This window comes from Plasmodium yoelii (genome assembly GCF_900002385.2).
Source record: "Plasmodium yoelii strain 17X genome assembly, chromosome: 12".
NCBI lineage: Eukaryota > Apicomplexa > Aconoidasida > Haemosporida > Plasmodiidae > Plasmodium > Plasmodium yoelii.
This window is the reverse complement of record NC_036184.2, coordinates 1,477,140-1,492,368: the sequence shown is the minus strand read 5'-3', so window position 1 is coordinate 1,492,368 and position 15,229 is coordinate 1,477,140. Positions and strand designations below refer to the sequence as shown.

Sequence of the window (15,229 nt, the reverse complement as noted above, 5' to 3'; positions counted from 1 at the left end):
CCTTTAAATAACCTATATATTTTTTTTTTTAATTTTGTAACCAAATTTTAAATGGTTTGGTGTTATATCATTCGTAACATATTTTTAATCAGACATAAATGATAGTTAAAAATATACATAATCTTTTTATCGCATAAAGGTTTTTTCATTTAATGTGAATATTATGCATGTTCAGGTAAAATAATAACTTATATGTATGGTCAGGTAAAACAATAGCTTATATGTATGGTCAGGTAAAACAATAGCTTATATGTATGGTCAGGTAAAACAATAACTTATATGTATGGTCAGGTAAAACAATAACTTATATGTATGACTATTTTTTGAAATTTACGAGATTGAAAGTTCTTACTATTATATAATATAACACAATACAATATACAGTTTTGATTTATTGCTTTGCATTTTTTTCTTCTTTTTTTTTATTTAAAAATATTTCTAACGAATCATTTAGCATTGTTGAAAGCATTCCATTCGTTGAAATATATTTAATTTTTCTTTTAATCATGAATAACCATTTGGTTTTTCTATTTATTTTAATAATTTAACATTACTTTTGTATATTACAATTGTTCCTCTTTATTTAAAATATACATATATTTAATTTATTTTTTCCTCAATTCATTTTTATTTTAAATTTATTGGAAAATGGCAATACTTTGTTTGGGCAATTTTTTCTCGTAGCAATTTTCATATTAGATTTGAAGTATTTTTTTTTTTATAAAACAATATAATAAAAAAATTTACATCCAAAAGATGAGGAAATATGCTATATCATCATATGGATATGAAAAAAAAAAAGGATGCATATGTATAAATTAAATATTTTTTGTATTGTTATTATATCATTTTAATTTCTTCCTTTTTTTATACTGTCAATTTTTATGTTTAAGTTTAGTGAAGATAATTTTTTCATTAAAAAAACGCCATTTTATTTCCCTTCATTTATGCATTCGAAAATAGGCATATAAACGAGTATATACATACACGTATATACGTGGTAATGTGTATATGCATAATAGCTAGCCATGTTCATATATTATGGTCAATAGTACTAATATTAACAAAAATGTAAAAAAAAATGTTCTTCTTTAAAAGGAACAAGAGTAATGTCCCAGAGGAAGAAAACGAAAAAGAAAATGCAAACGAAAATAAAAATAAAACAAATGCTGTCGTAGTTAATAACCCTTTTCAAAATATTCAAAAAAGTAGCTTTGAAGAAAAAAAAGAAAGTAACAATGAAATTTTAAGTGATGAAGAAAACCTGAACAATTCAGGTAAAAATGATAACAAGGAAGAAAAAACATCTTCCCCCATTAATGAAAATGATAGTAGTAACAATAATAAAAATGGTAGTAGCAATAATAAAAATGGTAGTAGCAATAATAAAAATGGTAGTAGCAATAATAAAAATGGTAGTAGTAGTAGCACCGAACAGGAACAAAAAGAGAAAGCAACAACACATAAGGAAGAAAATAATAAAGATTTGGCAAAGGAACGAATATATCAAAATTTGCATATAAGCGGTTTGAAAAAAAAAACAATAAATTTGTATAGTTCGAGTTCAGACGACGATTCTGAAGATAGTGATAAAAAAATAGTAATTAATAAACCCCAAAATAAAAATAGCAATTTAAATAAAAGCGATAAATATAATAACAAAAAAGAGAAGGAACACAAAATAGATGAAGACAACAAAAATAAAAACGAGAATAAACGTATTTTTGCAAACATATCATCTAATAAAGAAAAACTTGTATTTTTAACAAAAAAAGAAAGAAATGAAAATAAAAAAAAATTAGAAAATAAAAATGAAACTATAAAAAACGGAGAAGATAATTATTCAGATGAACATGATGATAATTATAAAAAAAATAAAAAAAGTGATGATATTCGTAATGATAGAAAAAAACAAAAAAAAAGAAATAGAGAACATTCTCAAAGTGATGAAGATAAAAAAATGTCAAGTAATGATAATACACCCGAGTTAAATAAAAAAGATGAAAATAAAAAAGATGAAAATAAAAAATTGTATCAAATGAGTTATGAAAAAACACAATCATCTTTGGCAGAACTAAATATGCTACATATTGATGACATTGAAAGAGACAAATATAGAGAAAGAGAATTAGAAATAATAAAACAACAATATTTAGGGTTAAATAAACATAAAAAAAAAATGCAAAAACCATCTGAAAAATTTCGAAATATATTTAATTTTGAATGGGATAAATCTGAAGATACATCGAAAAATGATAGTAACCCATTATATCAAAATAGATTAGAACCACAATTATTATTTGGTCGAGGATATATAGCAGGTATAGATGTAAGAGAGCAAAGAAAAAAACATAATTTTTATGATAAACTTGTTCAAAATAGAATCCAATTATGTATGAAGAAAAAGAAAGAATATGAAGCATCTGGAGAAAAAAAATGGGGAAAAAATGAATCAGATAAAGAATATAATGAAAATGAGGATAAAATAATTGGAAGTAATCTCACAAAATATGTGTCAAACTTAGAAAACAACGGATTACATAAAAATCAATTTATTTATGAACCTAAAATTAATAATATAATAAAAGATACAGATAATAAACATTGGAGTGAAAAAAAAAGAGAAGATATGACAGATAGAGATTGGAGAATATTTAGAGAAGATAATGAAATATATATAAAAGGTGGTGTTGTACCACCCCCTATAAGAAAATGGGAAGAATCAAATTTAAGTTCAGATTTATTAAAAGCAATTAAAAAAGCAAAATATGAAAAACCTACACCTATACAAATGCAAGCAATACCTATTGCATTAGAAATGAGAGATTTAATTGGAATTGCTGAAACTGGATCTGGAAAAACAGCTGCATTTGTTTTACCTATGTTATCATATGTTAAACAATTACCTCCATTAACATATGAAACATCACAAGATGGACCATATGCTTTAATAATTGCTCCTTCAAGAGAATTAGCTATACAAATATATGACGAAACTAATAAGTTTGCATCTTATTGTTCATGTAGAACCGTAGCAGTTGTTGGTGGAAGAAATGCAGAGGCACAAGCATTTGAATTAAGAAGAGGAGTAGAAATTGTAATTGGAACACCTGGTAGATTACAAGATTGTTTAGAAAAAGCATATACTGTATTAAATCAATGTAATTATGTTATTATTGATGAAGCAGATAGAATGATGGATATGGGTTTTGAAGATGCTGTTCATTTTATTTTAGATAATATACCAACTAGTAATTTAAAATCAGAAGATGATGCTTTAGCTTTACAAGAAGAAATGATGGCTAAAGCTGGACATAGATTATACAGATTAACTCAAATGTTTTCAGCTACTATGCCACCATCTGTTGAAAGATTATCAAGAAAATATTTAAGAGCACCTGCATATATATCTATAGGTGATCCAGGTGCCGGAAAAAGATCAATAGAACAAAAATTAGAATTTATTACTGAAGGAAAGAAAAAACAAAAATTACAAGAATTATTAGAAATTTATGAACCACCTATTATTGTATTTGTTAATCAAAAAAAAGTTGCAGATATTATTGCTAAATCTATTAGTAAAATGAAATTTAGAGCTATAGCATTACATGGTGGAAAAGTACAAGAAATGCGAGAAGAAGCATTAAATGCTTTTAAAAATGGAGAATTTGATATTTTAGTAGCAACAGATGTAGCTGGTAGAGGTATTGATGTACATGGAGTTAAATTAGTTATTAATTTTGATCTCCCAAAAGATATTGCATCATATACACACAGAATTGGAAGAACTGGAAGAGCTGGAATGAAAGGGCTAGCTATTTCATTTGTTACTGAACAAGATACACATTTATTTTATGATTTACGCCAATTCTTGATATCATCAAATAATATTGTACCTCTTGAATTGGCTAACAATCCTGCTTCACAAGTAAAACCTGGAACTGTTATGCAAACTTCAAAGAAACAAATTTTGTATAAAAATTGATATAATATGACAAAATAAAGGAGGATTATAAATTGAAAAATGATTACATAGAAGAAAATTCCTAGTTAAACTGATATATTATATATTTGTTTTAATAACATAGTTCATATTTTTATTATCCCGATAAAATTTTTTACAAAGGGTCAAGTACAAAACATGTACATCCTATTATAATTATCCTATCTTAGAAAAATGTTCAAACCTACGATTTTGGCTTCTTTCGCTTTTTTTATTTATTTCCTATATAATTTGTTTCCTCCTAATTTAGCTAATAATTAATTTCATTTTTTTAATTTAAACAAAGTATAAATGAAAATGAAACTACATATATACATGGATATAATTTCCCATTTAAACTTTTAGGTGGGTACAAGTTGTATCCTCCTTTTTTATAATTTTGTTTACCATTTATCGATTGATTTTTTTTTTTTTCCAAATATGAATTTTATCGTATTATACTCATAAATATTACCAACAATGATGAGATTTTATCATCTTTCTCATCGAATTTGTTACTCATTTTATTATCGCTATTTTTTTATTTTTTTTTTTTCATGTTCATTATTGAACTCACAACTTTTAAGTGTTAATTTATTTATCCTTGTATTTATTTTATTTCATATTGGGTAGACAAGCCCATTTTTGTCTGCGCACACACACATGTATAACCTACACAAGAGTAGCTAACCAATTGTACAAATCACATATATGAATATATATGCTGATATATGTATACAATGAAAAAACGAATATATTATAAATATGTTTGCTTTTTATTTTTGTAGAATCTACAAAATTTATTTCTATTTTATTTAGCTATACAAATAGCCATTTTATTTTTTTTTTTTTTTTTTTTTATTTATTTATTTTTATTTATTTTTTTTTTTATTTATTTTATTTGTAAAAATAATAATATAATCATAATTTTAGTGAAACAAATATATTAAGAATAACGACCAGATATTAAAAATATTTATTCGTCTATATATTAAATATGCTCGCTAATTTTATCATGCTTAATTTATTTAGTTGAGTATTTAGTTGATTATTTAGCTGATTATTTAGCTGACTGTTTTTTTTTATTTTTTTTATTTTTTTTATTTTTTACCTTACATGGTCATGTAAAAACTGATACTAGCCAATTTTTGTGAAAAGTTTTATATTTCAGTTTATAGCGTCTTTCACTTCATTGATATCCATAAAAATATATAGTCACATGCTAAGCGCATGAGATAGACATAAAAAAATAAATATATGCATATGGATATTTAATAATTAAGTGTAGACAATCAACTTTTTCTATATTAATTTAAAAGCGCACATAAATTAATCCAAGATATGAAAATTTAGAAAAATGGATTATGATATCGAAATAAATGCTCCAAGGACACATAAAGATTACATAATGTATATACCAATTGTTTTAGGGGAAATGATAAAAATGAGCAAAGGAGATGGAAAAATAACAACTTTTCATGCTTCACAAGTACCAGATATATCAATAAAGAATTATGTTGAACGGATTGGGAAATATATAGGTTGTAGTAATGAGTGTTTTGTTTTACTTATGATTTATTTAGATAGAATTATAAAAATACATAAAGATATTACATTATCATTATTATGTATACATAGATTAATAATAACAGCAGCTATGATATCTGCAAAATTTTTTGATGATTTATATTATTCTAATGCTTTTTATGCAAAAGTTGGAGGAATTACTACAAAAGAGTTAAATAAATTAGAAGCTCACTTTTTAAATTTATTAGATTATAAATTATATGTATCATCCAATGAATATAATTTTTATAGAAAATATATTTCAATAGCTGTTCAGAAATTTTTAAACAGAAAACAAAGCAAACCAGTTTCAATTGTTAAAACTTATAACCTATTTAATTATTCTTCTCCTAATATGAATAATAGCATGTTTCTTAAAAATCAGGATAAAAATACTACAACATCTACTTATCTTATGGAAAAAAATAAAAATGAAAAGAAAAGATAAAACGTTTTTGCAAAAGCAATACTTCATCCCAACACCTCTTATCATTTTTTAATATACCCTTTATCATTTATTATATTATTTTTTTTTATTTTGTTTTGTATATGTGCGCAAAAATATATAAAATAACAACACAAATATGTGTGTAAATAAAAACTAAAGAACTTATAACCCAAATATGTGTATATACCAACAAACTATTTTCTGGAAAAATCTGTTTATGTTTATAAAACACATAAAAGTAGTAGGTGTGATTGTTCAAACATAGGAAGTGGAATATTCATATAGAAAAAAAAAAAAAAAAAAAAAAAATTATCAAATAAATTATCAAATAAAATTATCAAATAAATTATCAAATAAAATTATCAAATAAAATTATCAAATAAAATTATCAAATAAAATACAAAATGATCTAACTTTCCAACATTAAATAGGATGCTAAGGTATATATTATGCTATTGCTTCATTATCATTAGGTGTTATAAAAATAAACAATAAAGTATGTGATAAAATATATCACATAAAAGAATGAATAAATCGTTAAAAGTGCGAAGGAAAAAAATATGTATATATATACATATATATATAGTACATTTTCTTCAAAAGTTAGGAAAATATAATAATGGTATATTTTATATATTATGTGTGCAATTATATGTTTGTTTTTTTTTTCCTAAAAAGTGAAAGAAAAAAAAAAATGTATAAAATATATAGTATTTAGGAGTAATATATATGATGCAATATAATACGCATAATATATTTGTGCATATAAAATAGGTATTTTCTCAAAAAAAAAAACTAAAAATAAAAAAATGTAAAATTTTAGTATGGTTTATATATATAATTAAATTCATGTAATAATAACATGTATTCTTGATATTATTACCTATTACTTATTATTTATATATATAACACTTTTTTGTTGTTCTCAACCTTTTTTTATAATTGATTATAAAATAAGAGAAACACAATATTGCTGTATATAAATGCTGTATTTCCTTCTATAATATTAGTCATATTATTTTTGTAAAAAAATGGAAATTTTACAATTAAATAGTAATTCTGTTGAAAAAAAAAAAACAGAAGAAAATGAAGCCGCAATAGAGCATGCTCGACCTTCTAAACGATGGAATCCATACATTGACAATGGGGGGTAAGAAGCAAAAAAAAAAAAAAAAAAAAAAATGAAATAGTTATAAATTTATTTTAAAAAACAAACAAAACAAAATGAAATAGTTATAAAGCTATTTTAAAAAACGACAAAGGAATGAAGATTTTATGAAATACATACAAAAGTCTTTGTGTTACAAATATAACTATTTTTTCAAAACTGCTTAAAAAATTATGTGTATATATTATCCTTACTTGTTCATATTTTATAAATACTAGAATATATATAGTGTATAATACAAAACATCATTTTTTTTTTTTTTTTTTTTTTTTTTTTGATAGAACTGTCATTGGCTTAACAGGAAAAGATTATGTAATTTTGGCTGGCGATACACGTTTGTCATTGTCTTATTCAATATACACAAGAAATTGTCCCAAAATATCAAAAATGTAAAAAAATATACGTCTATAATGCATACCATCTTCATTATGTAACATTTAAAATGTGCAAGCGTTATATATATGTGTATGTATATGCATGTGTATATGTATGTATGCATGTATTTTTTTTTTTTTTTTTTTTTTTACAGAACTGATAAATGCATTATTGGATCGTCTGGAATGCAATCCGACATAAAAACGCTCCATTCACTATTACAGGTTTGATCATGCAAAATAAAAAATAAACAGCATATGGATGTTTATGAGATTAAATGCTTATGAGGTGTAAATGCTTGTGGCCGCGTGAACGTTTTACTTAACACATTTTGGTTGCATAATTATCATTACTGCTATTATTTAATTTTTTTTTTTCCCCAAATTTTACAGAAAAAAATTCAGTTATTTTATTTAGAACATTCACATTATCCTAGTATTCATGTGATTGCAAAATTATTGTGTGTAACATTATATAGCCGAAGATTTTTTCCTTACTATACATTTAATATATTAGCTGGTATAGATGAAGATGGTAAAGGTGTGTTATATAGTTATGATGCAATCGGTTCATATTATATGTCGACACATGCATGTACAGGAAGTGGATCATCTCTTATATTACCAATATTAGATAATAGAGTTGAACAAAAAAATCAATTAATTAAAAATATTGATTTTAACTTAAGAGATGATATTAATTTTGTTAAAGATGCTATGACGTCTGCAACTGAAAGAGATATATATACAGGTGACCAAGCAGAAATATATATTATTGATAATTTGGGAATAAATACTACATTATTAGACTTAAAAAAGGATTAATATTAATTATATGCTTATAAAAATAAATGGAATATACTATTTTTTATATGGATATATCCAAAAAATAAAATTTGAGCCAGATAAATATAAATATCAATTTTTTATAAAAATAAGAGAATTAAGGGATAATGATGAGAGCCATATTTTCATGGGCTATATATTTTTTTTCCATTCTCAACTATTTCATATTAATATAAAATTATTATATAATATAATTAAGAATATTATAGGTATGCTAACTTTAAATTATAAAAAAATTTTCTGCAATTTTATATAAATATATTTATATATACATATTGTAATGTATTTATATTTCCCCTTTAAGTTATACATGTAAAAATATATATTCATTTTTTTTTTTTTTTTTTAATATTATATAAATATGTTATAAAAATAATAAATCGTAAATGTTTAATCAAACAGACTTGATAATAACGCAACTATAAAACTATTTTTTTTTAAAAATATAAATTATGGAACAAAATGAACAAATTTTTAAGTCACACACTATTACACTCCTCACTCATATGAACAATGTGAAGATATCATGTGTATATAATTAAAAGTGTGTCAATGTGAAAAAAAAAAAAAAAAAAAAAAAAAAAAGTCAAAAATATATTACATATTATATATATATTATATACATACGTTAAAATAGTTTGCTAACTGATATATATGAAAAAAACGGAATAAATCTTTCTAAATATTTATTTTAATTTTTTTCTCATAAGCTTGATATATACATTCAATGGATAATAAATTTGATATTCCCCTCCAAAAAAATATTATATATGTGTAGGAAAATATATTACTACTTTTCATTTTTTTAAATATATATTTTTATATTTTTTGTTGACATGTAAAACATTTATAACACCATTTGAAGCAATTACAATAAAAATAATAAAAAAAAAAAAAAAAATACTATATCCCTTTACACACTACACACATATATATAACTATACCATATTATATAACTATACTATATTATAGGAAATTGTTTAAATATACAAAAATGAATACAGTTAGAGCAAAATTTTTTATTCCCAAAAATAAAATTATAGGGCATGGATCATTTTCACCCTTAAATAAATTTATGACAAAATATAATTATAGTACTAGTGATAAAAATAATGAAAATATAAAAGAAAAAAAACCTAATGGATTACAAATTGATTGTGAAATTAAAAGTCCTTTAAAAGAATTCTTAAATACAGACACAGCATCACGGGTTTTTGTTTTAAAATATGCATGGAAATATATTAAGGATAATAATTTACAAGATCCAGATATGAAAAGAAAAATAATTCCTGATCAAAAATTAAAACAAGTTTTAGAAAAAGATGAAGTTGATATGCTCGAAATTCCAAAACTACTTTTCAAACATGTTACATCATATAGAAAGGAATGAAATTTATTTTAAAAATTATAAAATATAAAAAAATAAAAAAATAAAAAAATAAAAATATAAAAAAATAAAAAATAAAAAAATAAAAAAATAAAAAAATAAAAACGATATTATAATAATTGAAATTTTGCCAAATAAGAAAATGTTTATATAGAACTACTATTATTGTTACATTTCATTTTTATGAAAACTGTGAGAATAGACAAACAAATATATGTTGTTTCAAAATTATAAATTTATATATATATATAACTATTTTATTGAATAATAAAAAAGATTAAGGAAAAATATTTTTTTTTTGCTTTTTAACTTTTTTATGGTGTGTTGTATATTTATTCATTTTTTTTTTTAATTTATTTTTTTTCAAATATAATAATTTTGTAAATAAATTTAAAACTGCTAAAATGATAAAATAAATGAAAGTATGTCAAACGTAAATAACGATTATATTAATTGGTATTTTTTTTTTTTATATGTTTTATTAAAAATATTTATTTTTATTATTTTTAATGCGAACAAATTAGGGAATGTCACGGTGTCCTCAGTAGGACATGCCGGCCAGCGTTTTGCTTTTCCCTTAAAACAAAAAAATAAAATAAAAAATAAAATAAAAAATAAAAAATAAAAAAAACAATAAACAGTGACAAAATGTCAAAATAACAAGATAAAATAAACAGTGGCAAAATGTCAAAATAACAAGATAAAATAAACAGTGGCAAAATGTCAAAATAACAAGATAAAATAAACAGTGGCAAAATGGCAAAATAACAAGATAAAATAAACAGTGGCAAATGACGATAAATGGGTAGGGCAAGTGTAAGAGAAAAATTGATCGCTCTCCACAAGGTTGGAAATTTGTGTGCATATATGAAATTTCATTTTCGGTGTGTATATAATATATAGATATATACGAAAAGGAATAGATATTGATATATATTATCCTAAATTTATATAATAATAAATTTTCCAAAAAAATGTTTAGAGTTATATTTTATTATAATTAATTTTTGATAAAATTCGTTTAACAAAATTAATTGTGTTCAATGCGCTAAAAATAAATGTATGTTCAGTAACTGAAATTGAAACAACAACAAAACCAAGAGCTCTCAATAATCTTTTCTTAAATAATGTGTTTGGATTATATACGATTGATTCCCCTCTTTGGATGAAATGACTGGGTCCATCTATTTCTATGGCGACCTGCGAAAAAAGGAAAAAAAGAAAAAAAAGAAAAAAATAAAAAAAAGAAAAAAGTCAAAAAAATGAGCGGAAAAATTTGGGCAAATTTTGGAAGAATGCGGAATGTACCATCGAGTGGGGAATGTATGCGTCCACTAAAATCGAATCCAAAATAAAATATTCGTTGTAGTGAAAAACATTAAGGTACTTAAGATCGGTTGATATTTTTTTATGGACAGAAGAAGAAACATGGTGTTTTTCTTCTTTTCTCTGATTCCTAGCTAATTGTTTTTTCCATATATTGAGAGTATTAATAGAGATTTTATAATTTTTTTCAAAAATATTATAAAGGGATTGTTTGATAGTTGCAATTGTTTTCGTATTATTCCCACTTTTGTAATTTTTTTCGTTTTTGTAATTTTTTTCGTTTTTGTAATTTTTTTCGTTTTTGTAATTTTTTTCGTTTTTCCCGCTCAAATAAATGGCGTAGGAAAAGGCGACTTGATATAATTGTGACTGATGCAATTGTGAAATAAAATATTGAATTTTATTATAATTTTTTCTTTTTCCATATTTAATAAATCTTTTATTACATTCATTTAATCCATCTTCAAATATTTTTTTAGGAAATATATTTAAAATAGATAAACTCCATAATATATTAGCAATAGATTGAATTTCACATCTTGACCATTTAATTATTTTTTTATTTAAAGCATCTTCAAAATTTTCTAATAATTTAAATACAATAGTACTTTTATTACTTTTGTTATATATAGAATCATTTTTTTGTATATCAAATGACTTTAGAAATAGAGAGTAGTCAATTTTTTCCCCCTTATTCATATAGTCAATTTTTTCTCCGTTATTCATATAGTCATTTTTCCCCCCCTTATTCATATAGTCATTTTTTTCTCCGTTGTTTGGCAAACCACAATTAGTAGTATGGTTCGAAATATTTTTTTTATCCAATTTAAAAGGTTCAATAATATTTTCATTTTGATTAAAAATGTCTAAGTTCACATTTATTCCATATTGTTTCCCATCCATTTCTGTTTTTAGATAATCTGAATATCGATTTTCTACATCTGATTTTGATGGGAATATATAATCATTTTCAATAATATATACATAAGGTTTTAAATCTATTTCGATATTTGAATTTTGTAATTTATTTTTTAACAATATAGTATACATAGAATTTGATTCCTTTTCATATTTTATTTTATTATTTTTTTCAATATAATAATTTGTATTATCATTTTTAGAATCTACATCTATTAATATATGTTTGTAATATTTAAGATTATTATTAAAATGTAAATCATTATAAATTCCTAATCCTATATTTGCACAGGACCAAAATATATTTGCCCAAATTCTCATGTTCATTTTTTCTTTTTCATTTTGTATTTTTTTTAACGAATAAATTAAAAAATTTTCAAAAAGTAAAAAAAAAACATATTTTTTATCATCACTTAATTTGGTGTGAAAATATGATCTATCATTATTATCAGTTTCTTCAATAATTAAATTGTCTTCATAAATATCGTCTTCATTTTGAGGTATTTTATTGAAATGTGAAAAGCCAACTGATAAGTCGGTTTCATTTTCTTCTAAGTCGGTTTCACTCTTTTTTAATTTTTCATTCATTTTTACATCATTACCAAATTGAGCTTCTTCCTGATGTATTGTTAAATAATCATTTTTTATTCCATATTTTTGGAAATGACAATTTTTAATAATATGAATTATTTTTTGGTTAATTGTGTCAGTAGCAAAAATAGATAAACTATATAAAATGGTTGCAATATCTTTCATACATAATTTTTCAAATATCTTTAAAGCATAATTATATAATATAATTAACATATCAAAGTTTGCATATTTTGAAATAGCAAATGACCATATAATATTACTCAATTCTTGGCCTTTAAATTTATTTTCATCTATATATTTTTTTATATAATTAAATAATAATATAAATTCTTTTTTATTTTGAATAAGTTTATTTTTGGATGCACTAAAAGACCATATAATAATTGATATCTCTTGGGCTTTGAAATTTTGAATATTTTCATAAAATTTTTTTTTTATGTTATTCCATATATATATATCATTGTTTAATATAACACTAGATGCCCATGCAATATTTGCTATATGTTTAGGTACTATAGATTTATTATTAATTATTTTATCTTTTAATAACCAATATAACTTTTTATATACATCTAAATTGTGTAAGGAAGAGTGATTATTATAACTCATATTTGGAAATGAACTGGCAGTAAAATGTGCACCCTTATCAGCCTTATCACAATTTTCACCCTTATCACCAGTTGCAGCCTTATCACAATTTTCATCATTTTCAACATTTTCATCATTTTCATCATTTTCATCATTTTCAGCCTTTTCATCATTTTCGGCCTTTTCAGCCTTTGCAGGCGGGACGTTCGAGTAATTTTCAAATAGGCTGAATGTTATTGGGTCAAAAAAATGATCGATTTCATTATTATCTTTTGTGTTTTCTTTGAGAATGTAATTTTTATTTTTAATATGTTTTGCAATTCGATGGTAAGCCGTTACAATATTCACTTCATTAAGGATTGTGTTTTTTGAATCTACATCTATTATATTAGTTTTTATTTTATTGTCTAGATATTTTCCAAGAATATTTAATAACTCTTCTACAGATGATGTATTTATTAGTTCTTTATTTATTTTGAAATTTAAATGATATCTATTTTCATTTTTTTCTTTTTTATTTTTAATAGATGTAAAAAATGAGGAATGATATTTATGTGTATCATTTCCATTATTTATTATGTCATACTTTTCTACATCAAAATTATTTATTTCATTTTTATTATTCCATGATGTAAATTTATAATTTTTTTTTTTATTACTTTTGTTTATTTGTATTGGATTAGTTGGAATTTTACTATCACCACTCTGCCCAAAATTTTCACTTTCACTTTGCCCAAAATTTTCATTTTCACTTTGCCCCAAATCGGGGTTTTCAGTTTCACCCAATTGGTTATTCTCTGCTAATGTGCTTTCTTCCCCTTTTTCATTATTATTACCTTGTTGTGATTCAAAAAGAGATGAATAAAAATTATCATGATATTTATTTTTTTTTTCGAATTTTTTCCAACTTTTTTTATTATTATAATAATGATGTGTTAAAATTGGGGTTTCTACAAAAAGCATATTTTTGCTCACTCTTGTTTTTACAAATTTGTTTCTTTTCACTTTATTATTCTCATTAGATTTATTATATGATATCAAATGTGTTTTATTGTTTAAAATAATATAATTACTTTTTTTTGATTTGGTTTCTAAACAAGGTTCATTATAATAATGTTCCCACAATCCACTCCATTTTGTTTTTTTATATGTCTTTACTTTTGAAATAACTAAATTTAACAACAAAAATATTATATATTTCCAATATACCCCTTTTAATTTTACCAACCGAAACATATCCTCTTTTTCTTTTTTTTCAACATGGAAATATTTTATATTTTACATAATTTCATTTTTATATACTATTTTGTTATTTTTACGAAATCAGAGGAATGGAAAAACAACAAAAAAAAAAAAAAAAAAAAATAAAATAAAATAAATATTTATTTATTTCGCTATAAATACTACATTTCAAAATGTAAAAAATTATAAAGTTTTGAAAATTGTAGAAAAAATTAACTTAAAAAATAAACAATTTTATATCTTTTGCATATTTGTAAAATATGTTTGGAATAATTTAACATATATCAATGGCTTGTCATGAAAAAAAAAACGATAATTTACTAAACTATACATTATGTGAATATATAATTAAATTTTGCCAATCTTATTATATATTTATTTTATCATTTTTTATAAAAATAGAAAATCAAACAAATTCATGGATACTAAATTCACCGAGCCCTATGCTATAAAAATATGAACACCTCGCAACTACATTAAAAGTTAAAAAAATAAACTAATAATAAAATGTGTAACCCTATATAAACATTTTTTTTCGTTTTTTTTCGTTTTTTTTCTTTTTTTAAAAGAGAATTTGTTGTGATATTGTCACTTTATTATATTCCTTGTTACTATTTACATGTTTTATGAAAAATTTTTAACTAAAAAAAATAATTTCGACTGTTTTTAAGAATATATAATTTTTACAACAAATGTTTAGATTTCATTAAAAAGATTTAAATTGTAGTATTTCCAAAAGTGGAATTTTGTCAAAAATCAAACAAAAAAATAAAAGTAAAATAAATGGAGA

At 22.5% G+C, this 15,229-nt stretch overlaps 5 protein-coding genes across 5 annotated transcripts; 4 read left to right on the top strand and 1 right to left on the bottom strand.

The window, feature by feature from the left end:
- Positions 1-1,081: 1,081 nt before the first annotated feature.
- PY17X_1236700 (ATP-dependent RNA helicase DDX23, putative) lies at positions 1,082-3,985 on the top strand (the record flags this gene model as incomplete). Its single annotated transcript, XM_719206.1, has 1 exon — positions 1,082-3,985. One exon carries the CDS (start codon positions 1,082-1,084, stop codon positions 3,983-3,985), a length of 2,904 nt encoding a protein of 967 aa, XP_724299.1.
- A 1,354-nt stretch (positions 3,986-5,339) lies between these two features.
- PY17X_1236600 (cyclin) lies at positions 5,340-5,996 on the top strand (the record flags this gene model as incomplete). Its single annotated transcript, XM_725509.1, has 1 exon — positions 5,340-5,996. One exon carries the CDS (start codon positions 5,340-5,342, stop codon positions 5,994-5,996), a length of 657 nt encoding a protein of 218 aa, XP_730602.1.
- A 1,031-nt stretch (positions 5,997-7,027) lies between these two features.
- On the top strand, positions 7,028-8,363 carry PY17X_1236500 (proteasome subunit beta type-1, putative; the record flags this gene model as incomplete). Its single annotated transcript, XM_022956859.1, has 4 exons — positions 7,028-7,146; positions 7,446-7,553; positions 7,694-7,763; positions 7,932-8,363. 4 exons carry the CDS (start codon positions 7,028-7,030, stop codon positions 8,361-8,363), a joined length of 729 nt encoding a protein of 242 aa, XP_022812697.1.
- Positions 8,364-9,378: 1,015 nt separating this feature from the next.
- PY17X_1236400 (SWIB/MDM2 domain-containing protein, putative) lies at positions 9,379-9,774 on the top strand (the record flags this gene model as incomplete). The annotated part of the gene is made up of 1 exon (XM_725507.2): positions 9,379-9,774. One exon carries the CDS (start codon positions 9,379-9,381, stop codon positions 9,772-9,774), a length of 396 nt encoding a protein of 131 aa, XP_730600.2.
- Positions 9,775-10,755: 981 nt separating this feature from the next.
- PY17X_1236300 (protein AMR2, putative) lies at positions 10,756-14,433 on the bottom strand (the record flags this gene model as incomplete). Its single annotated transcript, XM_724307.2, has 2 exons — positions 10,756-10,971; positions 11,080-14,433. The coding sequence occupies 2 exons, from the start codon at positions 14,431-14,433 to the stop codon at positions 10,756-10,758; spliced, it is 3,570 nt and encodes a 1,189-aa protein (XP_729400.1).
- Positions 14,434-15,229: the final 796 nt, after the last annotated feature.